At 44.8% G+C, this 26469-nt stretch overlaps 1 protein-coding gene across 2 annotated transcripts in view; it reads left to right on the top strand.

Annotated features, from left to right (window-relative positions):
* Positions 1-26162, top strand: part of LOC115131428 (septin-7) — a 32510-nt gene extending 6348 nt beyond the window's left edge. The window contains exons 2-13 of one of the 2 annotated variants that reach the window (XM_029663150.2): positions 2981-3087; positions 13660-13760; positions 13875-14009; positions 15294-15411; positions 17392-17484; positions 18186-18282; positions 21555-21606; positions 21912-22037; positions 22419-22439; positions 22997-23132; positions 24339-24484; positions 24879-26162. In XM_029663150.2, coding sequence (XP_029519010.2) covers positions 2981-3087; positions 13660-13760; positions 13875-14009; positions 15294-15411; positions 17392-17484; positions 18186-18282; positions 21555-21606; positions 21912-22037; positions 22419-22439; positions 22997-23132; positions 24339-24484; positions 24879-24915 — 1169 coding nt within the window. In that variant the 3' untranslated portion in view covers positions 24916-26162. The remainder of the gene's footprint in view (positions 1-2980; positions 3088-13659; positions 13761-13874; positions 14010-15293; positions 15412-17391; positions 17485-18185; positions 18283-21554; positions 21607-21911; positions 22038-22418; positions 22440-22996; positions 23133-24338; positions 24485-24878) is intronic. The other variant, XM_029663151.2, reaches the window with a different exon arrangement.
* Positions 26163-26469: the final 307 nt, after the last annotated feature.

Genomic DNA, 26469 nt, shown 5'->3' with positions numbered 1-26469 from the left:
ACCTTGATCTTGGCCAGAATGGCTACTGCACCGCAGGCAGCCGTAGTTCAGCTTATTGTGGTTGCCCTTCGTTGACACACTTTTTAATGCATTTAAGTATTTCTCTTCTCTGGAAACTATGTCCCCGACTAACAAGTAGGATTTGACTTGCACACTGACTCGTTAAATGAAATTGATGGGTTTGCCAGAATATATTTAAAGAGTATTGTCACGTGCTAGCCAGACTTATAAAGTTTTATCTTTTTTCCTGTTCCCTATTTGAAGGGAAAATCCTCTTTTTCAACACACACACAATCATCTGAGACATACTTTACCTGAACGTTAAATACAGTGAAAGCAGGGTTACCTCAGCCAGTTTCTGAACAGAAGCACTTTTTAAGTTCAGCAGTCAGTGTATTTTCTGTCCCGTGTCAATGCAGTAGAAGGCAGCGCCGTCAAATGAACTAACAAACTGTCTCCCCTCCCTCTCTACAATCCAAACTTTTCCTGCTTCCCCCGCCCCAGGAAGCTCCTCTCTCCTTGCACGCAGAGCAGGGTGAAGTTCCTCTGAATAAGCCTCCATGGTTGACACAGCTGCTGGTAATTTCCTTTAAAGGAAGTATACTGCTGGCTGGGTTGGTTGCTGACCAAGGAGTGCCACTGGCGGGGACGGGCTAGGCAGGGCTGCACTGAGAGGGTCATGCTCTGGTCTGGTGGCACTTGAATGCTAATTTCTAGGTCCTGGTAACATAAACCAGCATAGCATCCAGATCTAGCTGTACAATCAGAGGCTTCACCTAATACTGTTAATGTGTCAGATCTGTCACATCATTACAAACACTGCAGTGCTTCAAGGCCAAGTCTATTCCATTGCCCTTTGTAGATAGATAATCAATTGACTGGTTTTCAAACAATGATACATTTTGCGTTGGGGGGTTTAGGCTAAAACAGTAGCATCCATGCTAACTGCTCTCCGGTTTTCCCTGTCATCAGACCACTGCGGATGATCCCATCCCAGTGCAGGGAGATCCCTTCGCAGGCCCCAGCTATAGCCCAGTGTAGGGAAATCCCAATCCTCATTTCCATGGCCTGTCTGTAAGGCCTACTCTGCAAACAAATTCTGCAACTCAAGCTCTGAGTAGCTTATCAGCTTTGATATCCCCCCTCACCCTCTTTCCCATCCTTTCTTCATCTATCACTCCCTTCCTCCCTCTCCTCAGAAAACAAGCAGACCCAGCTCTGAAGTCTGAATAGACAACTTGCTTTCTGGTATCCCGCCATCCCCCTCTTTGCTCCATCCCTCCCGTTCCCTTCCTTCTCTCTATCCCTCACTCCATCCTCCCACCCAGAGAGAGGTGTAGTGTTCTGGCTCCGGTCTTCTATGTGGCCATAGAGCTAAGCTTCCTTTCTCTCTGCCCATCAATGCTGCCGGATCTGAATCTGCTTGGGTCTGCCATTCTGTCAGCTTATGGTTTCCCTAATGCAAGCTGACATTTTCAAGACAGGTGTATTTCAGCCAGCCGTTTTCACAAGACCGCAACACGTCCCCTCCCCACCTTCCATCATTCTCCAGCCAGCTCTCGGTGAGGGGAATAGGCCCTAAATCCTGACTTCCGTCCTGAAGAAATATCCACGTTGTTCCTCAACAGACCAACCGCTAGAACATGTCCGTTATTGTGAGGTCAGTGTGGCTGTAGCCCTTGCAGGAAACATTTACCATGTGAAAGAGTGCGTAGAGAGAGCTTCTTTGAGGGATGGAGAGCGAAAGAGTGCTCTCCTTTGTGTGGTGTCTCTCTTGCTCTCTCCATCTCTGCCTCTTTCTCGCTCTCACTCTCTTTCCCTGCACACAAGTGTTCAGTAGCTGGTTAATTGGCAGTAGTGAGTTGTTGGAGGCTGGGCCTAACCACTTCTGAAGGTCAGGAAAAACGCAGGGCAGGGGCAGTACGGTTGGTGCACGCAGCAGCAGTGTGATGCGGTCCTGTGCCAGCCCAGCATGTGACTCCAGACCCGCCCCCTTCATCACACAGCTCCCATTGTTCAGCCACTCTCATTGCCCCCGTCCCCATGCCAACCGTTGCTATGTATACTGTTGATGGCGTTGGGTTACCCAGACACAAGGAGGCACCTGGGATTGTTCTCTGAAAATCTGACAGACGTTGAAGGAAAATGTAGCCCATATACAAATTCCAGAGCATATTATTGAATGAGAGTACTATGGAACGAATATTTGGGAATGTTCATTGAAATATACTGGAAGTCAATTAAAATCATGGAAAAGGGTTGGATATAGTCTCAATATACAGCATGTTGGAAAGGGAGACACAAAATTAAGTTGAACCGTTATTGTGTCCAAGACAAATTCCCTAAATCTTTTGTGGTTAGACTTAGTCACTGTAACAGTATGACTTTGCCATCCCCAGGCTTCCCTCATCAGAAGAATCCCTGATTTAGATTCCTGAAATGCAGACAGGAAAATAATTTGACAGGGAGGAAAGATATTCAGCCCACCCTCCCTCCCTCGCCTTTCTCATTTTCCTTCTCTCCATCGCATATTACATTTAAACACTGCACAATTTACAAGTGTAAATATTGACTATAAATCGTGCCTTCCTGTATAATACTTATAATAAAATGTTTATTCTATTCTACTGAGCCATTTACTTTGTTTGTATTATCTTTTATTTCTTGTTGCATCAAGAAGGAACCTGCAAGTAAGCATTTCGTTGGATGGTGTATACCATGTGTATCCTTCACATATGACTAATAATAAAAGTTGACTTAACTTAATGCTTGTTACATCAGTTGAGGCAGCTCAAATGGTTTTATTTCCTGTTAAAATTTTCTTTAAATGTGAAACATTTAAAGAATTCAAAAAATTTGGGAGGGCATCTCGAGATTGATGTCATGTTGCCACTCGGTCTGGTGTGAACAAGGATTAGAAAAACGGTGTGAAATGTAATCTTTCTACCCCTCTCTTTGCCCCCCCCCCCCCCTTCTCTAGGTGAATCTGGTTTGGGGAAGTCTACGCTGATCAATTCCCTCTTCCTGACAGACTTGTATTCTCCTGAATACCCTGGTCCCTCCCACAGAATCAAGAAGACTGTACAGGTAAACACTAAAATGCCCCATCTATTTGATTTATTCATGGAATATTTGATTGGGAACAGATAGAAACGCAAGGAATAAACTATGCACCATAGCTCCAACTCATTTTCAACACCCTACTTGTGTTTCTCTCTAGGAGAAAACATACTTCTGTCCCTTTTGTAGCAGATTAGTAGATACCGCCTCTCCCGCCTCTAAAAGGAAATGACTGTTCTTTTCCCAAAGAAGATAAATATTTCAGCTCACTCGCCACATTAAAAAAGCTGTTTCCCCTTTCTGTTGCTTTAAGTGCAGGATGGTAGCTAGGTAACGTGTCTCCATCCTGTCTGACTTACCCATAAGTTCCTCTTTTGGACACAAACGGCCTGCTCTTCTATGGTAAATTATCTGATGAGCCCCAGCCAGCTCCCACCCAGCCCTTTCTGTGTTGTTTTGGGTCGTTAATGTCACAGCCCTGGCCCTCCCTCCACTTCATGCCTGCCCTCTGACATGCTTCAGACTAGACCACTCATAACCTGTTACACTCCGACACCTGGTACCACCGTTGCCATGTCTTCTGTCTGAATAACAAGGCCTACAACCAGTTCATCTACTTAGACTAGGAGGAATGACTGACTGCAAAGAGATGGGCCTCTGTAACCATACAGAATATCCGGGGGTGGCGACTGACTCATCGACTGGGAAAATGAATGGTGTGCAAAACAAATAGCAACAGGGAGTTTTTGCTGGGAAGATAACTAGTACATTTCATTATAACTGGAGTCATGTTCCTCCTCTCTGTTGGTGTAATAGTACGGACTACTGAGACAGAAGATGATGCTCAGGTCGGGAAATTAGTTGCGCTCGCTAAGGGAGTGAATGTTATTTAAAATAAGGGTTACATGGAGATAATCGGACATCTCTGAAATGGATGGCCTTCCCTTCAAGAAAATATATTTGTACCTAAACCCTCCGTGAAAGCTTTTTAATTTTTTTTTAATAAAAAAACAATTCAAGTGACCCCGCTTGCTCCCGAGCGGCACAGTGGTTTAAGACACTGCATCTCAGTGCAAGAGGCGTCACTATAGTACCTGGTTAGCATCCAGGCTGCGTCACATTGATTGCGCGCTGCCCTATGGGACTCCCAGTTGGCCCAGCGTCATCGGGGTTTGGCCGGAGTAGGCCGTCATTGTGAATAGAATTAGTTCTTAACTGACTTGCCTAGTTAAATAAAGGTTAAATAAAAAATAAAACCTCTACCCCGTACGCAAAATAATAATGAAAACAAAGTGGATAGCAGAGAACATGTCTACCGTTTACCATCACTTATTGGACAGACCAGAGCCTTAGATATGCTGTTTTAGAAACCGTTTTTAATTCTCTAAGTATTACATGGCAACTCAGGAATTTTGATAGATTCAGCCCTGTGCGCTATCATCATATTTGCAGGCCTGAGAAATTGCCTTTTTAAAAACATTTAATGTAATTCTATGTCATTTGACATATTAGCAGAGTCTTTTTTAATACCACACACATTACTGGAATTACAGGCCAAGAATGAACAAAGATGGGTCTGTCTTATTTCACACGGTAAGTTGACTGGGAACACAATTTTAATTTACTGCAAGGACCTGGGGAATAGTTACAGGGGAGAGGAGTGGGGATGAATGAGCCAATTGTAAACTGGGGATGATTAGGTGGCAATGATGGTATGAAGGCCAGATTGGGAATTTAGCCAGGACAATGGGGTTAACACCCCTACTCTTACAACAAGTGCCATGGGATCTTTAGTGACCACAGAGAGTCAGGACACCCGTTTAACGTCCCATCCGAAAGACAGCACCCTACACAGGGCAATGTCCCCAATCACGGCCTTGGGGCATTGGGATATTTTGTTTTAGACCAGAGGAAAGGGTGCCTCCTACTGGCCCCCCCAACACCACTTCCAGCAGAATCTGGTCTCCCATCAAGGGACTGACCATATTTCTCCAATGCCAAAATAGTGTGCCTTGTTTGCAATGAAACTGTCCCTGTTTGCAAATAATTAAATCTGAGATGTCATTAGGAATCTGACTGAGCATGATACTTTCAAAAGTTAGGCCTACCTTTCCACCCCAGACAAAGTAAGCCTACCAATGCAGAAAAAATGTCAGATTTAACTGCTGGCTACTATTCTTCTGTGGTTTAACCCAACGAGACATGGTCACAAGTGTTTCTCTTAAAGCTGTCTGGGTTTTTAACATCTTCTATTGTACAGAAAGTGAATTGCTTAGTCTATTGATAGTGACAGTTAACTTCCCAAGCAAAGTCTCTTTTTTTTAGGTTGTAGCTCAGCCTCAATGTCAAAGAAACCAAACAATTTTATATATACAGTTGAAGTCGGAAGTTTACATACACTTAGGTTGGAATCCTTAACTCGTTTTTCAAACACTCCACAAATTTCTTGTTGGCAAGTCGGTTAGCACATCTACTTTGTGCATGACACAAGTCATTTTATAAACAAGGGATTTGGGAAATCAGTTTACAACCAACCAGACCACACACACGCACTCATAATGTCATTTTTCATTGAAGCATTGAAATGGTTGAGAGATTTAATATTTTTGTGTAGGATTATGGATTCACCTACACTGGTCCAAACCAGGGTTTTTCTACTGGTATAGTGGTAGTGGTATTGACAGTGGGATATGAATGGTATTAGTGATTTTATAGATAGAGTAGGAGGGACTATTTGCCCACACGTTGAGAAATACTTGTCGTCTCCTGTCCAGTTTTATCACTGACACTGCCATGTTTCTGTATATGGAATATTCAAACGTCTGTGAAAGAAGTGTCTGTAAAACATCACATAGTTGATTTGCAACATGTCTACACCACTGCAGACACCTATTTGTAAATGTCAGTTTTGCTGAGAGAGCTGGCTATCTGTTTTAATGAGCCAAATGTATAGTTAAGAGGATTCCCAAAAATGTCCCATCCTTTTGGTTTATTCTATTCGTCTTGCTGCTGCCTGAATGAGTTCCCTAACTCTCTCTCTCACACACACACACACACACACACAAGCTCTGTCTGTCATTGGATCTCATTTAATGTCAAGTATGGCCTCTAGGCCAATTCCTGGTGTTGAAAGCCATAAACAGCCTGCAGTGTGTGTGTGAACGCTATTGGATTGGCTATGCACGTGCATCACAGCACAGAGGGGCGCTCCAAACAGACTTTCCTGTGATGATTGAACGGGTGACTCGCCCCCAGGCTAAGGTAGGTGAGGATGCATGTGTTAAGTGCTGTAGTGATGGTAATGTCATTGGGCTGGTCCTGGTGTGCCTGTAGAGGGCCCAAAGTTAGTAAAGTGGTTGAGTCGTGCCAGGTTTTAGGGCCTGCCAGGATGAGGTACTGTACTTCTGCAAGCCTGTTGCTTCATAGCTGTGCAATCCTCAGTCTGCTGGTGAGTCACTGAGTATTTAGTTAGGATCCCCATTAGCTGCCGCTAACGAAGCCCTTATCCTCCTGCGGTCAACACAAAACATGAAATAATACAGAACATTATAGACAATGACAACTCATGGACAGGTTAGTGTTTGGCCAGTAACCTCAAGGTTGCTGGATCGAATCCCCAAGCTGACAAGGTACAAATCTGTCGTGCTGCCCCTGAGCAAGGCAGTTAACTCACTGTTCCCCGGTCGCCGTGGATGTGGATTAAGGCAGCCCCCCGCACCTCTCTGATTCAGAGGGGTTGGGTTAAATGCAGAAGACACATTTTCAGTTGAATGCATTGTTGTACAACTGACTAGGTATCCCCCTTTCCCTAAATTGAAAACAATACACACTTTCATACACTTAAGTCTCAACAGTCCATGCTTAGTAACATTACACAAAAGCCGGCACATAGATACTATTTTGTTAATCTTAAAATGATAAATGCCACCCAGTGGGTTATAGTGGTTCTCTTGTGGTAATCTTGGTGGAGTTCTTTAAAAAAAAAAAATAAGTCACACCAGGTTGGAGCCGTTTACCCAATCCCATATGTACTGTATGTTGCCTCAGCAACCGTGAAGGCCTTGACTTTACTTAAAATTTGAGTCACCTCCAGATATAGTTGGTTAAAGTATAAGTTAGTGGTGCTGAACAGAGTTACACTGGGGTAAGTTTCCTCCAGCTAAAGCCTAGCTAATGTCATGTGGAGAAAAAGACATGGAGAGACCTAAATCTGTTCCTATCTCGCCACTATTTCTCTTACAGCCTGTTTGAGTTCACAGTGCCAATGGCACATCTTATCTTTAACCCAAACACCAGATGTTCTTGGGAGGAAGAGGAGTGGATAGATCTTTTTTTTAAATATTTTTTTGGTCAGTAAGGAGAGGTGTTTTGTGAGGTGCTGGTTTATTTGTTTTCTGAAAGAAAATGTTTGCTTGAGGGATTTGAGAAGGCAGGTAGTTCCATTCAATCATGCCTCTATATAATACTTTGCATCGCATTGACTTAGTTTTATATTTTGGGACTGTGAAGAAAGTTGTTGCATGCCTAATGTTAGCTGATTGAATAGACAATTTGGAATTTGTAACACAAGAAGTGATGCAGTCGATCTCTCCTCTGCTCCTGGGTTGACTACCCAGGTTATTTGTGTATTTGTTTGTTGGGGCAGCACTGGCAGTAAAAGTCCCAGTCCTTACTAAGGGTTCTGGATTTGAAGGTTGAGGGAGGAACAGAGGGAGACTGACAAGGAGAGAGCGGGAGAAAGAGAAGGGAGCGGGAGGATCTGATCTGAGTGTCACTACTACCACTACTTGCCGCCATGCCAGTTGAAGAAGAGGAAGTAGTCATAGTACTAACAAGAAGTAGTACTGAAGGTGCCAGACTTGTGGTTTACGGTCTTATGATGACATCATCACCTGATCAATGGTTAGCCATTTAGTTGGACCTGCTTCCTCTCCTGGGCCTTCAGCATCAGGTTACAGTAGGTGTGCAGCAGGAGTGCTATCTCGTTTTCAGACTTCACAGAAATATCCCTCCAAGAACGATGCCCACATTGTATTGTACCTCCCTTTTGAAGTTGCATGAAAGTGATCCCGTTTCTATGATTCACTGCCAATAGAAACAGCCTCTGCCTGGGTGTGTGGTATTCCATGTAGCTAGCTTTCACCCACAGAAGCTCCAGCATTTCTCTTGAATTGTTCCATCTCAACACTAGTCTAAATCTCCACTAAGCCCAGACAGCAGTCTGCTCTGTTTTCACCCAGCACCCACCAATGTGTTTACCTGCGCATTACACACCCTTAAGCACTTATTAAAGTTTAAATGAGATTAGAGTGTATCTGTGTTTTCTCTGCTTCCTTTGGCTCCAATAGTGAGCATTGTGCCAGAGGTTTGTTGATAAACTTGGCAGGGTCATGTTCCAAGGAGGAAAGAGTAATTAGTGGGAACTCTATGCTTGTTTATCCTAGAGGAGGAGGAGGGATGAATGTCTAGAGTCTGATAAGGGTTATGTTATGGTATATTATGTTATTGGAGGGATGGCACTAGCCTCGTCCCAGATGTATTTGTCCTGTTCAGCCAACTCCAGTGCTCATTGCCACTGACCAAAGGAGTTGGCTGAACAAATCTGGACCTGGCTAGGGTAGGTGTCTGTCTGTTAGTTAAGAACAGATGGAGAGGGTATGGGACGAGGCTAGCGCTTAGCGTGCTTAGTCTGTCAGCCCAATGTCCTTGTGAAACACAGCTGAGCAAACCACCCGTAGTGGAGAGGAGTGTGGCGAAACAGTCAGTGTTGTTCCTCTTCCCTGTCTGTCTGTGAGGTCATTGTGGTTAGACACTCACACACACACGGAAGATCCCTCTCCTCCTACCGTTACACTGTTTAGTACCATCTAACTCATGCCAAACAGGGAGTGGTCCATGTCAGTTGTTTTTGTTCATTCAATGTCTCACACTAGCTCTTGCCATTCATGACACTGTAAAGGGTGCAGTCGGTTGAATAGCATGAATGAAACCATTTAAAAATAATAATAATAATAATTTATGCCAGTGTCAATCATCTTTGCTATGATGGAGCCTGAGAAGATACAGTTGAAGTCGGAAGTGTACATACACTTAGGTTGGAGTCATTAACTCGTTTTACAACCACTCCACAAATTTCTTGTTAACAAACAATAGTTTTGGCAAGTCGGTTAGGACATCTACTTTGTGCATGACACAAGTCATTTTTCCAACAACTGTTTAGAGACATATTATTTCACTTATAATTCACTGTATCACAATTCCAGTTGGTCAGAAGTTTACATACACTAAGTTCACTGTGCCTTCAACAGCTTGGAAAATTTCAGAAAATTATGTCATGGCTTTAGAAGCTTCTGATAGGCTAATTGACATCATTTGAGTCATACCTGCGGATGTATTTCAAGGCCTACCTTCAAACCCAGTGCCTCTTTGCTTGACATCATAGGAAAATCAGCCAAGACCTGAGAAAAAAAATTGTAGACCTCCACAAGTCTGGTTCATCCTTGGGAACAATTTCCAAACGCCTGGAGGTACCACATTCATCTGTACAAACAATAGTACGCATGTATAAACACCATGGCACCACGCAGCCGTCATACCGCTCAGGAAGGAGACGCGTTCTGTCTCCTAGAGATGAATGTACTTTGGTGCAAAAAGTGCAAATCAATCCCAGAACAACAGCGAAGGACCTTGTGAAGATGCTGGAGGAAACTGGTACAAAAGTATCTATATCCACAGTAAAACAAGTCCTATATCGACATAACCTGAAAGGCCACTCAGCAAGGAGGAAGCCACTGCTCCAAAACCGCCATAAAAAAAGCCATGCTACGGTTTGCAACTGCACATGGGGACAAAGATCGTACTTTTTGGAGAAATGTCCTCTGGTCTGATGAAACAAAAATAGAACTGTTTGGCCATAATGACCATCATGTTTGGAGGAAAAATGGGCAGGCTTGCAAGCAGAGGAACACCATCCCAACCATGACGCACAGGGGTGGCAGCATCATGTTCTGGGGGTGCTTTGCTGCAGGAGGGACTGGCGCACTTCACAAAATAGATGGCATCATGAGGTTGGAAAATTATGTGGATATATTGAATCAACATCTCCAAACATCAGTCAGGAAGTTTAAGCTTGGTTGCAAATGGGTCTTCCAAATGGACAATGACCCCAAGCATACCTCCAAAGTTGTGGCAAAATGGCTTAAGGACAACAAAGTCAAGGTATTGGAGTGGCCATCACAAAGCCCTGACCTCTGTCCTATAGAAAATTTGTGGGCAGAACTGAAAAAGCGTGTGCGAGCAAGGAGGCCTACAAACCTGATTCAGTTACACCTGCTTTGTCAGGAGGAATGGGCCATAATTCACCCAACTTATTGTGGGAAACTTGTGAAGGCTACCTGAAATGTTTGACCCAAGTTAAACAATATCCACTCAATTAGTATTGCCTTTATGTAAACTTCTGACCCACTGGGAATGTGATGAAATAAATAAAAGCTGAAATAAATCATTCTCTCTACTATTATTCTGACATTTCACATTCTTAAAATAAATTGGTGAACCTAAATGACCTGAGACAGGGAATTTTTACTAGGACTAAATGTCAGGAATTGTGAAAAACTGAGTTTAAATGCATTTGGCTAAGGTGTATGTGAACTTCCGACTTCACCTATCTGTAACCAGTTGAGTTGTGGCTACAACAAGACAGCCAAGATATGAGGGAGGGAAAGGGAGTATGACCGAGAAAGGAGAGAGGAAAAAGGGAGAAAGTCCTAGTCTGATGGTGCTTAAAGGACCAGGGTGAGGTCTATGAATAGGGGGTTAGAGGTCAAGTAAAGAGAAAGGAGTTTAATGTGCATTCTGATCGATTCCTGTAAATGTAAGGGTAGGGCAGTAAAAGGCAGCACTACACACACACACTGTGAGCTGGAATGAACGGCTGTGTTTTTACCCCCAGTGTCTGGTCTGGTGCATAGCAACCTATTATTGCCAAAAGCCCTGGTCTGCCCTTGAAAGCCTATGTAAATTACAATCGCCAGAACGACCCCCACAATTTTTGTTGGTGACTGATTTTGGGCTCAAATTAGTTTATGATGAAGTTTGATCCCCACTGTGATTTATTAAAAATGTGGCTACAAATCAAGATATTTTATTAAATAGAAAACCATTCTGAATACTACGTTCTTGTAACACAGTGCTGACACAGACCAATCACGGGTCGGGAGTCTCCCGGTTGACACTCTCAGGCAGGATGAGAATGACTACATTGACCATGATCCTTATCAATTTTTGTTGTTGGTGCCATTCAGCCCCATTCAGCAATTTGGCACGCTTCAAATTCAAGTACTTCTGGCTTCATGCGACATTGGGAGTTTTCCATAGGAATACGTGAATAACGTCAGTGCTATCACCATCTACTGGTTTTAATGTATGGTTCTAGCAGGGTTAATGGATGAGGAAGGAGGTCAACGTTTCACACACACACACAGTAAAGAATCCTCCAGAGCGTGACAGACGTGTTGTCACGCTGCCCTATTTAAAAAAATAAAATAAAAAAATGTTTTTTTTTTTTAAATTAAAAAGCTGTGTGCATTCCAGCGCTGACGATTGAGTGACTCTCGTCAACCGACAACTGTAGATTTACTGCCTGGAAATAAATATAAATCGAACTGTGCAATTTTTCCCTCATCGTTTTCCCTTAAGTTAAACTGTTCTGTGGCTAGAGCACACACACACACACAGATCAGTTCACACATGTGACATATCATCTTTGTTTTCAAAACTTGCTTCAGAAGAGAACCCATCGGTTTTGAAAAGTATGCCATTTTTCAGGGTCAAGAATGGTTGTCGAAAGTATCCATTTCCTGCTTGTGAATGTAGTCTTTTAAATCAAAGTTGGCGGTATTTTCTGTAAATTGTTGAGGATGTACGTAGATGAACTGATAAGATGATACCTGTGAAAAATAAGTGAAAGTTACACCTGCTTTTAGTGTTATTTCTTTCTGCCCAGCCAGCTAGCTGTTCTAAATGGTTTCATTATTAGTGTTGTGGCCTGTTCAAACAGCCGCATGTCTGCATCCTACATAGTGCACTACTTTTGACCAGAGCTCTATGGGCCTGGTCCAAGTAGTGCACTATAAGGAATAGAATGCCATTTGGAACACGAGTCACCCACCCAGAAAGCAGACCTACCTCGCGGCCTGGCAGGACACACCTCTTTAGGTTCAACACTGATCCCTTTCACTAGCTGACTGGAAATAGATGCTCACCCACTAAACACTTGTTTTCTATTTTATTACCTCAGTCTCTCTTTTTTTTGTGTTTTTTTTGGTCATTTTTTGGGGACTTTGAATCAGTTTCTCTTATTCTCTCGCTCTCCCTTCTCTCTCTCGCCTAAATCAGTTTGATTATCACCAACCAAAACACACTAGTTTTCTCTCTTTATTTCAGTGGTCTAGCTAAATCAGCTCTCAGGGCGTTGCTCTGCCGGTCAAGGGGTGGCCTGCCCACAGTAGGGCTGTGTGGGGAAGAGGAAGCCTTTAGCCAGGGCCCAGCTAGTGGGCTGAGTGAGAGCAGCCATAACCCAGCCTCAGGCCCAGACCGCGGGCATTCTGTGGTTCTGTCTAAGTGGAAGATGACGGCTCAGTTTGGCTGCCTGTGGTTAAACCCAAATGTGCTGCTCTTTGGAAAACCAATGGCTGCCGGCTGTGCTGGCTTTGTCAAAATGTTCCTACGTCAATGAAGCATGCTATCAAGTAAACAAAAGGCTGCTTATATCACAAAGTACATCCGGTTGTGACATGATGTGTGTGAAAGCATGAGGTATAGTAGGGTTTTATGTTGTGGTCTGTGTACAATTTAATAAAACTGACCTTACTTTTACTGTACAGAGAGCTGCATTTAACACACACAATGATGGCTTCCATTGCAATCTGAGCGGAACACGACATGCACTCACTCACCTGTTCCTCCTGGTTTAATCATTGAAGTGCAGCTCATCTGCTAATTACAAGGGCTGGTCTGAATCGCCTGCTGATTTTAAAGCTCTGATCAGCTAAGAGGCCAATCTGCAAGCAGCTCTGTACACCCTGTACTGGACACTCCAGGTGGGCAGCCAAATATAACTCAAGCTGTCTCTGGGTCTGAGGTCAAAGATCTTCTAAGACTATGTTGCTGGATTCATCTTCAGTCTGCCTGGCTGCCAACCCTCCAAGTGTATCGCCATCTGTGATTTTATATTTGTTAATGCTCAACAAAATATTTACCTGGACTTTTGTAGTTTGATGTATAGCTAACTTCTCCGAACAGACACATTCTAGATTAAGATGAAAGGACTATGTCAGACTTCCCAACCAAGCCCCTGAGTCTGAGCCCATCCCCTCAGAGGAGAAGTGCTCTGAGGTGGAGATCTTGCAAACTGTCACGATTAGTTATACACATACTATGATGCAATGCATGTTTGTACATGTCCCTATTCCAGCGTTTCCCAAACTCGGTCCTCTGGACCCCAAGGGGTGCACCCTTTGATGTCATGGTGTTTTTAGAAGTTCACTATGATTCCGTGCTGTCTGTCTTGTAATTATTTAGTGTTTTCTACAATCTCAGGTGGAGCAGTCTAAGGTGCTGGTAAAGGAAGGAGGAGTTCAGCTTCTTCTCACCATCGTTGACACGCCAGGTTTCGGAGACGCTGTCGACAACAGTAACTGGTACGTCTGACTGACTAACCTGCCCTATATCTCTATCTGAATGTGTATATTCTTCATTAAATGTAGTCACTCTTACCTGACATTAAGTAATGTCTGTGCTCTGCTCTCCTATAGCTGGCAGCCAGTCATTGATCACATCGACAGTAAGTTTGAGGATTACCTCAACTCAGAGTCCCGGGTCAATAGACGGCAGATGCCTGACAACAGAGTGCATTGCTGCCTCTACTTCATCACCCCCTCTGGACATGGGTAGGTACTGCAGCTGGTATGGTCTCCATTCTGAAACACATTGAAATTCAGTGTTGAATCACAGTTGATATTGTGTCGCTTCTCAAAATGTGAATAATTCTTCAAGGGTGAAGAATCCAGTATTTTCATTCTCTCATTTGAGATTTAGCATGATCCTATAGCTCTTGAGAATGTTCCCTAACAGGGCAGTTGGGGTATTGGTCACGGGATGAAATCAGTAGTACAACTACTGTTTACATGTTACTAGCTGGTCATCAACACTCCTGCCCCTGGTGAGGAGTACAGCTGTCAGTTTTCAATTAGGCCTAGCTGCCCGCCCCACCCTCGACCCCACGCTGAACCCCTACTAGGACTGCTGAGAGGCACACTGGGACAACGTTTATGTAATCTGTACTCTCCTGGGTTCACTTTGTTTGAGGCTGTTTCTCCTCTGTATCTTGGCTCCAGTCCGTGCTCTGCTCTGCTCAACACACAGCTGTCCCTGCTGTTACATTACATCCCAACACTGGGCTGCTCTGTGCTCCCCATAAACAAAGGTTCATTTGACAGGCCAGCGCTCTCTCCATTTGGGTCAGTGCCCCTCACCATCTTGGCCCAAAGTGTCTCTATCTCTGACCAAGTCCTTGTTCTGTTCTTCATGTGCCTGGCTGGCTGGCAGCAGTCTGTGGTCATCCAAGAGGACTAACACCGTATGGCTCCATTCACAGTTAACATCTGTCTCCTCTGTGTCCCCACGGGACTCTCATAGCACATTACCAGCACAGCTGGAACCAGGGCAGAGAGCGAAGTGTCTGTGTGTGTGTGCACAAACTGATCTTTCAAAATGAAGACTAAAACACAATAATTTCTCAAAAGTGCGATGATTCATTCTGTTCTTTTGTGCGATCTCTCTGAACGTAAAGTTTCATTTAGCCACAGCCAGCCAAGTCAGACCGGAGACTTGTACTTGTTGGCATGCCCTTTAACTTTTTCTTGTCTGCGTGCCAAGATTCAACGTTGCTTAGATGTCCCAGCATCTCCTTTCACAAACAGTCTGGAGTCTGTAACTCTGTATGAAATACCAATGTGATGGCTGTTTAAATTAGAGCTGTTTTCAGGCAGACAGAACAGAAGAATCCTGTTCTGCTCAGTGGATTTACAATGTGTTGTGGGCCGGCCAGATGTGCAGTTTCAGCAGCAATGCTGCCATGGCGCTAGAGATTCATTCTGGAAACAAGAAATGCTGTTTTTTAGTCCCGAGGTGGGTCAAACTGTGCAATCTGAGTTTCTCTTCTCTCTCTCCAGGTTGAAGCCTCTTGATATAGAGTTCATGAAGCGGTTACATGAAAAAGTGAACATCATCCCCCTCATCGCCAAAGCGGACACAATGACTCCTGAGGAGTGCCAACAGTTCAAGAAGCAGGTGTGTGTGTTGGCTCTGTGTACATACCGTGTTCTATGGGTGGCCTGTGTGTTTATGGTTTGTTAAAAAAAACACGTCTTTATCTGAATGCAGAAGTCAACAGTTTGGGTGTGTGATTAGTAGTTTATGCAAACTATTCCTGTGGGAGAGAACACATGCAATAAATAAGTGCTGCACAGTTGTTGCACAGAGCGCGTGTGTGTGCTGAGCACAGTTTCCTCATCCTGTGTATTGACTGACCCCCTCCGCGGTCGGTCTCTCCGCTGTCTGTCTCGGTCTCTCCGCTGTCTGTCTCGGTCTCTCCGCTGTCTGTCTCGGTCTCTCCGCTGTCTGTCTCGGTCTCTCCGCTGTCTGTCTCGGTCTCTCCGCTGTCTGTCTCGGTCTCTCCGCTGTCTGTCTCGGTCTCTCCGCTGTCTGTCTCGGTCTCTCCGCTGTCTGTCTCGGTCTCTCCGCTGTCTGTCTCGGTCTCTCCGCTGTCTGTCTCGGTCTCTCCGCTGTCTGTCTCGGTCTCCGCTGTCTGTCTCGGTCTCTCCGCTGTCTGTCTCGGTCTCTCCGCTGTCTGTCTCGGTCTCTCCGCTGTCTGTCTCGGTCTCTCCGCTGTCTGTCTCGGTCTCTCCGCTGTCTGTCTCGGTCTCTCGCTGTCTGTCTCGGTCTCTCCGCTGTCTGTCTCGGTCTCTCCGCTGTCTGTCTCGGTCTCTCCGCTGTCTGTCTCGGTCTCGCCGCTGTCTGTCTCGGTCTCGCCGCTGTCTGTCTCGGTCTCGCCGCTGTCTGTCTCGGTCTCGCCGCTGTCTGTCTCGGTCTCGCCGCTGTCTGTCTCGGTCTCGCCGCTGTCTGTCTCGGTCTCGCCGCTGTCTGTCTCGGTCTCGCCGCTGTCTGTCTCGGTCTCGCCGCTGTCTGTCTCGGTCTCGCCGCTGTCTGTCTCGGTCTCTCGGTCTCGTCTCTCTCGGTCTCACTGTCTCTCGGTCTCGTCTCTCTCGGTCTCACTGTCTCTCGGTCTCGTCTCTCTCGGTCTCACTGTCTCTCGGTCTCGTCTCTCTCGGTCTCACTGTCTCTCGGTCTCTCTCTCTCGGTCTCACTGTCTCTCTGTCGGTCTCTCTGTCGGTCTCTCTGTCGGTCTCTCTGTCGGTCTCTCTGTCGGTCTCTCTGTCGGTCTCTCTCTGTCGGTCTCTCTGTCGGTCTCTCTCTGTCGGTCTCTCTGTCGGTCTCTCTCTGGGTCTCTCTGTCGGTCTCTCTGTCGGTCTCTGTCTAGTCTCTGTCTCTCTGTCTAGTCTCTGTCTAGTCTCTGTCTAGTCTCTGTCTCTCTGTCTAGTCTCTGTCTAGTCTCTGTCTAGTCTCTGTCTCTCTGTCTAGTCTCTCGCTCTGTCTAGTCTCTCGCTCTGTCTCTCTCTCTCTCTCTCGGTCTCTCTCTCTTTCTCTCGGTCTAGTCTCACATCTTGGTCTCTCTCATCGCTGTGTCGTCTCTCATCCATCTCTGTCATCTATTCTCTGTCTAGTCTCTCGCATCTTGGTCTCTCTCTCATCGCTGTGTCGTCTCTCATCCATCTCTGTCATCTATTCTCTGTCTCATCTATATATATATCTATATGTATATATATAAAAAAATTACCTTTATTTAACCAGGCAAGTCAGTTAAGAACAAATTCTTATTTTCAATGACGGCCTAGGAACAGTGGGTTAACTGCCTGTTCAGGGGCAGAACGACAGATTTGTACCTTGTCAGCTCGGGGGTTTGAACTTGCAACCTTCCGGTTATTAGTCCAACGCTCTAACCACTAGGCTACCCTCTATATTTCTGTCTTGCTCTGTCTCTTCTCCTCGCTCTGTCTCCTCTCTTGGTCTCATCTGTCATCTCTAGCTCTCTCTCTCATCGCTGTCTCCTTCTCCACCCCCATTGCTCTCACCTTTCTATATTTTTCTCCTCTCCTTCTCTCTCCCTCCCCTCTATTCTTCCCCTCCCTCCCTCCCCTAATCTCTTTATAGATCATGCGAGAAATCACAGAGCACAAAATCAAGATCTACGAGTTCCCAGAAACTGACGATGAGGAGGAGAACAAGATAGTCAAGAAGATCAAGGTTTGGTTTCTCCCATGACGCTCATGCGCGCGCACACACATAAACGCTGCTTTTATTCTCCACGCAAGAGATGGAATTGAATAGGAGAAAAAAACTTGACCTGACAAACAAACATGAACATGCATCACTATCTTTATCCCAATTGCGATATGTCATGTTTACAGCCCCCATAACATAAATCCAATAAAATCTAACACTAGTATTTTGGCTGAGCTGGCCCCAACAGCCCCAGTATTGACAAGAGAAGACTGACTGGTTTGTTAGCTACCGTGAGACTGACTGACTGGTACGTTGGCGACTGTGGAGACTGACTGGTTCGTTGGCGACCGTGGAGACTGACTGACTGGTCCGTTGGCGACCGTGGAGACTGACTGGTCCGTTGGCGACTGTGGAGACTGCCTGGGAGGGGTGCTTCACTGTGGAGACTGCCTGAGTACTTTTGCAAGCCACTGTACACACACACACTAAGCACTGTTCTCAACTGTCACTGAGCTGGTGTGATCTCAATACACTACTTTATCTCCAGTCAGTTTTCCATCTAATTTAAAAAAGGGAAACCTGGTGAATATACTTGACTGCAGCGAAGGTCACACTAAAGTTGACTTCTGCAGACTGTGTGTGTGCAGAAACATGTTAGACAAGGCTATTCATTTATTTTTGTTGTGTGTCAGCTGTGTAACACTTGTCCCTCCCTCCTGCAGGATCGCTTACCCCTGGCTGTTGTTGGTAGCAACACCATCATCGTGGTCAATGAGAAGCGGGTGCGAGGGAGGCAGTACCCCTGGGGTGTGGCGGAAGGTGAGGAGTCATGGGTCAGAGGTCACAGTCAGGTACTGGCCTGGACATACACACACACACACGCACCAGTCTTTGGGTGTTATTCAATATTAGCACAAAAGTTGTCCTACACATACTGTTTAATTTGAAAGGTTTATGTCTGGAAGAAGTACAAGCTATCTCACCCTACTATGGGGTCAGTACATTATCCGGGAAACTGCACTCTTCTTATAGTTTGTACGTCTGTGTGTGTGTTGGGGGAAGTGCATCTGCAGGTGATGTTGATTTAGAGTGACAGTTCTGCTTTGCCCCATAGGCCTGCTCTGTGTCTCAATGCAAATGCTCACATTTCTATCAATCAAATGTATTTAAAGCCCTTCTTACATCAGCTGTACAGAAACCCAGCCTAAACCCCAAACAGCAAACAATTCAGATGTAGAAGCACAGTGGCTAGGAAAAACTCCCTAGAAAGGCCGGAACCTAGGAAGAAACCTAGAGAGGAACCAGGCTATAAGGGGTGGCCAGTCCTCTTCTGGCTGTGCTGGGTGGAGATTATAACAGAACATGGCCAAGATGTTCAAATGGTCATAAATTACCAGCAGGGTCAGATAATAATAATCACAGTGGTTGAAGAGGGTGCAACAGGTCAGCACCTCAGTAGTAAATGTCAGTTGGCTTTTCATAGCCGATCATTCAGAGTGTCTCTACCGCACCTGCTGTCTCTAGAGAGTTGAAAACAGCAGGTCTGGGATAAGGTAGCACGTCCGGAGAACAGGTCAGGGTTCCATAGCGGCAGGCAGAACAGTTGAAACTGGAGCAGCAGCACGGCCAGGTGGACTAGGGACAGCAAGGAGTCATCAGGCCAGGTAGCCCTGAGGCATGGTCCTGTGAGTGAGAGAGATTTAAATTCACACAGGACACTGGGTAAGACAGGAGAAATTCTCCAGATATAATAGACTGACCCTAGCCCCCCGACACAAACTATTGCAGCATAAATACTGGAGGTTGAGACAGGAGGGAGACACTGTGGCCCCGTCCAACGATACACCTGGACAGGGCTAAACAGGCAGGATATAACCCCACCCATTTTGCCAAAGCACAGCCCCCACACCACTAGAGGGATATCTTCAACCACCAACTTACTATCCTGAGACGAGGCCAAGTATCGCCCACGGCACGAACCCGGGGGGGGGGCAACCCAGACAGGAAGATCACGTTAGTGACTCAGCCCACTCAAGTGAAGCACCCCTCCTAGGGATGGCATGGAAGAGCACCAGTAAGCCAGTGACTCAGCCCCTGTAATAGTGTTTGAGGTAGAGAATCCCAGTGGAGAGAGAGGAACCGGCCAGGCAGAGACAGCCAGGGCGGTTTGTTGCTCCAGTGCCTTGCCGTTCACCTTCACACTCCTGGGCCAGACTACACTCAATCATAGAACCTACTGAAGAGATAAGTATTCAATAAAGACTCTCACATGGATAGGCAGACAATTCCATAAAAATGTAGCTCTATAGGAGAAAGCCCTACCTCCAGCTGTTTGCTTAGAAATTCTAGGGACAGTAAGGAGGCCTGCGTCTTGTGACCGTAGCGTACGTGTTGCTATGTATGGCAGGACCAAATCGGAAAGTTGGGTACGAGCAAGCCCATGTAATGCTTTGTAGGTTAGCAGTAAAACCTTGAAATCAGCCTGAGCCGAAGCCAGCGTAGAGTCCCATCTATGTTTCTAGTTTCAGCTCACATAGTTGAAGTGACACAAGTATTTACATGGCTGCAAAAGTGTATTAAAATGTCACACTATTCCTATACTAAACATTAGATTACTAGAACCAGGTTAAGTTCAGTAGCCTCCTGCCCAACAGTTGACATTTAGGGGTATGTTGTGTTATCAACATAGACTTGTTATGTTTTCTCTGGCCCTGTGTGTGTCTTGAGTGATAAAACTCTGTCTGCTAAAATTATCTACTGGTGACATAATGACCATGGAATGTTCTAAACAAATAGAGTAGCACTTATGTCATATTGCATACAGCGAACATGACATTTGTTAATGTAAAAAAAAAACACACAAAAAAGACAAACATTGAGATTGTATGACTGTTGCTATGTATCAACTTGTAACTATTTAGTTCTACTTCCACTCAATAGAACAGGCCCTTTAGATGGAGAGGTGTGTTTTGAGCAGGCAGTCCTGTATGTAGATGAGACGTGTTCTACTCAACAGGATGTGTGTGTTCTGTTCTCTTTGATGCTAGACAGACAGAATGACAGGAAGCTGCAGGAGTGCCTTAGCACAAATAAAATATTTTTCCACTACCTAAAAAAAAACGAATGCATCCGACTAAGAAATATGTGCACGCAGGAATGCAACAGCTCCCTGGGAGAGATGATTTGAAAGAGGATAGGTTTACCATTTAACACGCGGCTCCTGTTCATGCCTCTCTGCATCTCGTCTTCACTCAAACATGTTAAGAACAGTTGTAAATTAGTCTACAATCTACAGCACTGGTCTTAGTCGAGTAGACATGTTTATGAAGTCTTCTGAACTTTTACCTCATGACCCCAGCAGTCATCACCCCAGAGCTCAAATCACACACACATTAAATACCCTCTAACCCCATAACTTCTTCATGTCCCCCCTCTGCTCCCCACTGTTTTCTACCGCTGCATGAGTATATGGTCAAATCAGTTGTAGCCTAAACTCTACAATTCAGATACAGCTCTTTATCTCTGTCTATGACCAGATAACAAGTCATGGTCTTTGATCTGTAATGAGTTATGTGTGTGGCTGTAGTTCTGGATAAGACATAGTTGTGTGCTCTCGACTGGATGAACTGTGTGGTTACTACTTACTAGAGAGTACCTCTGTGGTGGTTCCATGTTAACCGCCCATGGGGAGTGAGTTTTGGAATTTAAAAAATGTTTCAGGCACCATGTAAGTGTGTAAATATAGAGAGGGCGGGAGAGGGCAAGGCCACTCGTCAGCTTTGTGATCCACTCCCTACAGCAGTCAAACAGAAACCTCAGAGGAACTAGTGTATGTGGAAGAGTATGTGGTGTCTGGCACCACCCTGTGGTTGCTGACAATATTATACCCATACACTCCTCTCTGTCTCCTCCCCACAGCTCTCTAGGAAAAGATCTCAATTGCATCTTCCCTGGAGCTGAGCCTAGCTCTCTAGCACGCTCTCTCGCCTGTGACTGCCACACCCCCTGGTGGCTACTGACTGTACTCTCTCTAACTCTTTCTCCGTTCTCTCTCGCTCTGCCTCTCTGCCTCGCTCTGTCTCGCTCTCTAGTGGAGAATGGAGAGCACTGTGACTTCACCATCCTGAGGAACATGCTCATCAGGTACTGTTACAGCACACACACTCTCCTCTGCATTATGGTCATGCTCCACTGAGTGTCCTGGTTTAAACGCTGCATGAGCAGTAGCAGATGGTAGGGAGATTATGGTGTCAGTGCAATGTCATTCCTCACTGCTCTCTCTGACTGTTTAAATGGATTTTAGTGTCACTATTGTTTTTTTACTGTAAAGTGTATTGCTGTGGTTAATTTTAGTTGAAATAAAGTTGTATTTGATTTCAGTGGTTCTGTCTTCTTGTTCCAGAACTTACATGTCATCTAAATAAAGTTTTAATTTGATTTTGATCCAGAACTCACATGCAGGACCTGAAAGACGTGACCAACAATGTCCACTATGAGAACTACCGCAGCAGGAAGCTAGCAGCCGTCACATACAACGGAGTGGACAGCAACAAGAACAAGGGACCAATGACCAAGTGAGTACTAACCAAAAGTTGACCAAAGGTGTTTGTATGTGGTTCTGTTTTCCATTTCTCTCCATTCCAGCCAGGTCTTCTGTAACAGCGTGGATGAAGGGAAGGAGATGAGGCCCTGCACTAACGCAATCCACTCCTCTGATCACAGGGACTAACAGTCATCTACACACAGCCCAGCATCTGGGCTGGATCTAAACACAGTCTCATAAGCCTGAGCCACTGCTAATTCACAGCCAAGTATAGAGAACCTCACTAAAATGATGTACCGTAAAATCACAGTAACCATAAAGCATTCAATAGCTAGCTAATAGCTCTCTAACGCACAGTCATCATAATATCAGCATGCTAAGTGTGTGTATGTTTCTGTTTTTTTTTTTTTAGATTTGACACAAATGAAGGCATGTAAGTGTCATTTCAGTTCTTCAAGAACCCCTTGTTAGCTATGTTTCCATACTCTCCTCTCTATTTTTCCATTGTACAGATATCTGTGTTGTTTAGAGATGCTGTTCTTTATTTGACGCTAGAGGCCCCTACCAGGTCATGAAATGGATGATATCATTCTACGGCACTCTAGCAAACTGCCCAGTCTTCATTGAATACTTGTTGGCAGAATAGTCTCCAATAGTCTTCCTGGAAAATCGTATTTGTTGTCCTGTGAAGGGGCTCTTGCTTTCTTTGTGAGCTTTCAGCGTCCGTACCAGTAGAGCTTGTTGGTGACTTGGCGTTCACTAACTCAGCGATGCAATGGCTTGGCTTTAATAACACAGACAGAAATGGCTATTGAATCGCTGGGTCTTCCTCTCCCATGTTCCTCCTCATCCTCCTCCAGGCATAAGTGTATGCAGGAGAGATCGTGACAGGAATTTCCACCCTGGCCCAAAGTCTGTGTTTGACTGCTCTGGGGTGCAAGGCTTTAGACTGATGGATGTTGTGTGTGTGCACATGCCTCAACCCTGCAGGAGTCCATTGGCCCAGATGGAGGAGGAGAGGAGGGAGCACGTGGCCAAGATGATGAAGATGGAGATGGAAATGGAACAGGTGTTTGAGATGAAGGTCAAGGAGAAGATCCAGAAGCTCAAAGACTCTGAGCAAGAGGTACAGGAACCTAACAGAACACCTTCACACCACTCAATCAAATCACTGAAATACTCTGTTTGTTCCCATGTTTATTTGTGTATTTTCCGTACAGCAATCTCACTAAAAAGACGCACCACCGTTTTGAATGGTTAAATTTATTTAATTAACAGAAAAAGAGATAATAGGCCTTATCTTACCTGACGTTAACACTACAAAATGCATCATTAGTAATTCAAAATGGGTACAGTCCATAGAGGGCTTGAGCTGTCAATCAGAGGATGATTTAGAGGCACAGGAAGCCCATCACTGCAGCTCCAACACCCTCAGAATGGCTTCCAGTTTCTCATCAGAAAAGAGACTGCTGGTCACTCCTCCCAATCCAAAGTGGCCGGTATTTTAGTGGTTAGAGTCTAGTGGTTAGAGTGTTGGGCCAGTAAGCGAAAGATTGCTGGATCGAATCCCCGAGCTGACAAGGTAAAAATCTGTTCTGCCCCTGAACAAGGCAGTTAACCCACTGTTCCCCGGTAGGCCGTCATTGTAAGTAGGAATTTGTTCTTAACTGACTTACCTAGTTAAATAAAGGTTCAATTTAAAAGCCTTTCTCCTCTCATGCTGCATGATTCTGTCTAGGGTCTATCTCACTGTCGCTCTGTAAAAGAGAAACATACTCCTCACCTCCGTGTACCAGTCAACCAGAAGGTTCTGCTCCTGCTCAGACGGGTGCTGGCTGTGTTCAAGGAGAATGGTCACATGTCTGAGCTGGGATGTCCAGTACTGCTCACACTGCCAGAGACCCGGGCTGTCTCCCTCAACCTCTGCTATCCATGATGCCATCCATGGTACAGCCTGGACAAAATGCTGGATGAAGTCACTCAAGCTTAGATAGGAGAAACAAGTCACGTCTAGTCTTGGGGTGTTGCCACCAATCTGAGTTCCAAATCAACATTGGCGCCTTACAACCAAACATTCTAAATTCAAAACATTCTACTGAAGTTGCTCTATTTAATTGTGATCTCATCATATTCAAATGTAAATGTATTCTTAGGATTTAGAATCACCAAGGGAACGGCAGAATGCTTTCAAATCATCACCAGCAGACATGATGAAATGTTTTAATATGGTCATAGCTGTGATTACATCATACTCAGTCAAACACACACACACACACACACACACACACACACGACTCCAGCATGCAAATGATGCAAATTGTCCTGTCTGCAGCTCCAGCGGCGCCACGAGCAGATGAAGAAGAACCTGGAGGCCCAGCACAAGGAGCTGGAGGAGAAGAGACGCCAGCTGGAGGATGAGAAGAACAACTGGGAGGCACAGCAGAGGGTGCTGGAGCAACAGAAACTAGACTCCTCCAGGTACAACACACTACTACAACACATACATTTCTAAACAACAGCATTACATGGAGTCAACCATGAACAACTATTCAACCTATTTTTGTGGTGTTGTATAATACAGTATTTATGTTTCTACTCCTCACCTCTTCCTGTACCTTCATAGAATATGATGGAATATTACTTAGTGTCCATTTGTTGAAAAACAGACTTGTCTCAAAGTTTGGAGGAAAGGGCAGAGATCAAAACACACACCCTTTGAGACGATACACACCTGTTGAATGTCTGAAAACGGCACAGGGCTCAGCCAAAGTGCTCCTTGATATCACACACACCACAGCCAATACTGTATATACAGCTCCTTATGAAGAGCTCTGCCTCTTACTCAACATAGCTCTCTCTCTTGCCCCTACAGGACCTTGGAAAAGAACAAAAAAAAGAAGATATTTTAAAAGTATTGCAGGAGGACCACCATGTAACAATGTACTAGTTGCCAATTTACCTGCCTGGACCGTCAGTTTGCCTGTCGACCAACAACCTGTTACTGATACTGTATGTGTGACAGAGCAGCGTGGTCTGTCTGGGGGAAGTTGGTTCTAACTGGGGGATAGAGGGAGAGGGGCTCCTCCATTAAACTCAAACTCACTTTCAGACAGACTCAGTCCTGGAACATGCTATATCACTGTACTATTTCTCCTTTTATCCCTCTTTTTTTATGTATATATGTATTTTCTTCCTGAAGTGGGCACATTAGATGGTTGTACAATCATGTTTTGTGGTTCAGTGTGACACACAGAAAAACGATTTTAGAAAGGATGATTTTTTCACTTTAAACCCCAGAATGCCACAACTGTTTTTCTTTCACTTCCTTATTCTCTCTCTAGTTAGATGGCCTTGGAGACGGACTGCACTGCTTATTCTCTTTCTAGTTAGATGACCTTGGAGACTGCACTGCTTTTTCTCTTTCTAGTTAGATGGCCTTGGAGACGGACTGCACTGCTTATTCTCTTTCTAGTTAGATGGCCTTGGAGACAGACTGCACTGCTATATTGTAGTGTTCTATTTAACGCCAAATGACCAAACGGCAGAGTAGGAAGCTACTCACCTCAAGCTACACACCTCAGGCGTTTTGTTTTGTAACGTTTTTGTTATTTAGTTGTCCCTTTTATTTTTGTAATCCTGATCCCAAAAGTATATGCTCTTCCATCCCTTGTCATTGAAATGATCTAGCCATGGACGGCGTGTTAGAACAATTGATTTATTATTATTATTTCTGTTTAAAATGTTTGGTTCTCTTATATTGGCCCTGCTACAGTAATCGTTTGTTCATTATTCGTTTCATGTTTGTTTGCAGGCGTTTTCCAGTCTGGTCTTGGAGGTCTACTGTGCACACTGGATTTGACTCCAGCTGACACATAGTAGGCCCCCTTGACCACGGCTAGAGAACCCTGTTTTAGAAGACGGTGGGGAGGAATGCTTGGTTGTTGACTCAACCCGTTAACACAACCCTATTGTTGTTATTGTTGTTTACTTACAATTTCGAATAGCTGTAAATAAACAAGTCTATATTGACTGTAATAAACAACTGTGGGGTTCCCTTTCCAAACATCACATTTAACTCTTCATGTACTGCATCTCTATTTTTATTTGTCTTTTGTTTTGTTTTTATAGTCCCGTAATAAACTTGTGATACAACCCAGCGTAGTTTTATTGAAGGTTTTTGTTCAAATGGAAGGGAATTATTGTGGTAAGATGTGGCTTAGCTCACCCTTGAGTCAAATTACAAGCCATAAACTGTCTTCTGAGATGTATATTGTCCTTCTCACCAAGATGCATGCTATATTTCACCAGCAGGGGGCAGTCAATAACTACTGACTCCATCATATCTCAGCAGGGATCATCAACTAAACTCAGCAAAAAAAGAAACAACAACAATTAATGACCGTTCCACAGGTGCATGTTAAGACACTACCAGCTTACAGACGATAGGCAATTAAGGTCACGGT

This window comes from Oncorhynchus nerka, linkage group LG7, assembly GCF_034236695.1.
Source record: "Oncorhynchus nerka isolate Pitt River linkage group LG7, Oner_Uvic_2.0, whole genome shotgun sequence".
Lineage (NCBI taxonomy): Eukaryota > Metazoa > Chordata > Actinopteri > Salmoniformes > Salmonidae > Oncorhynchus > Oncorhynchus nerka.
The sequence above is the reverse complement of the archived record's forward strand: the minus strand, read 5'-3'. Positions and strand labels throughout refer to the sequence as shown.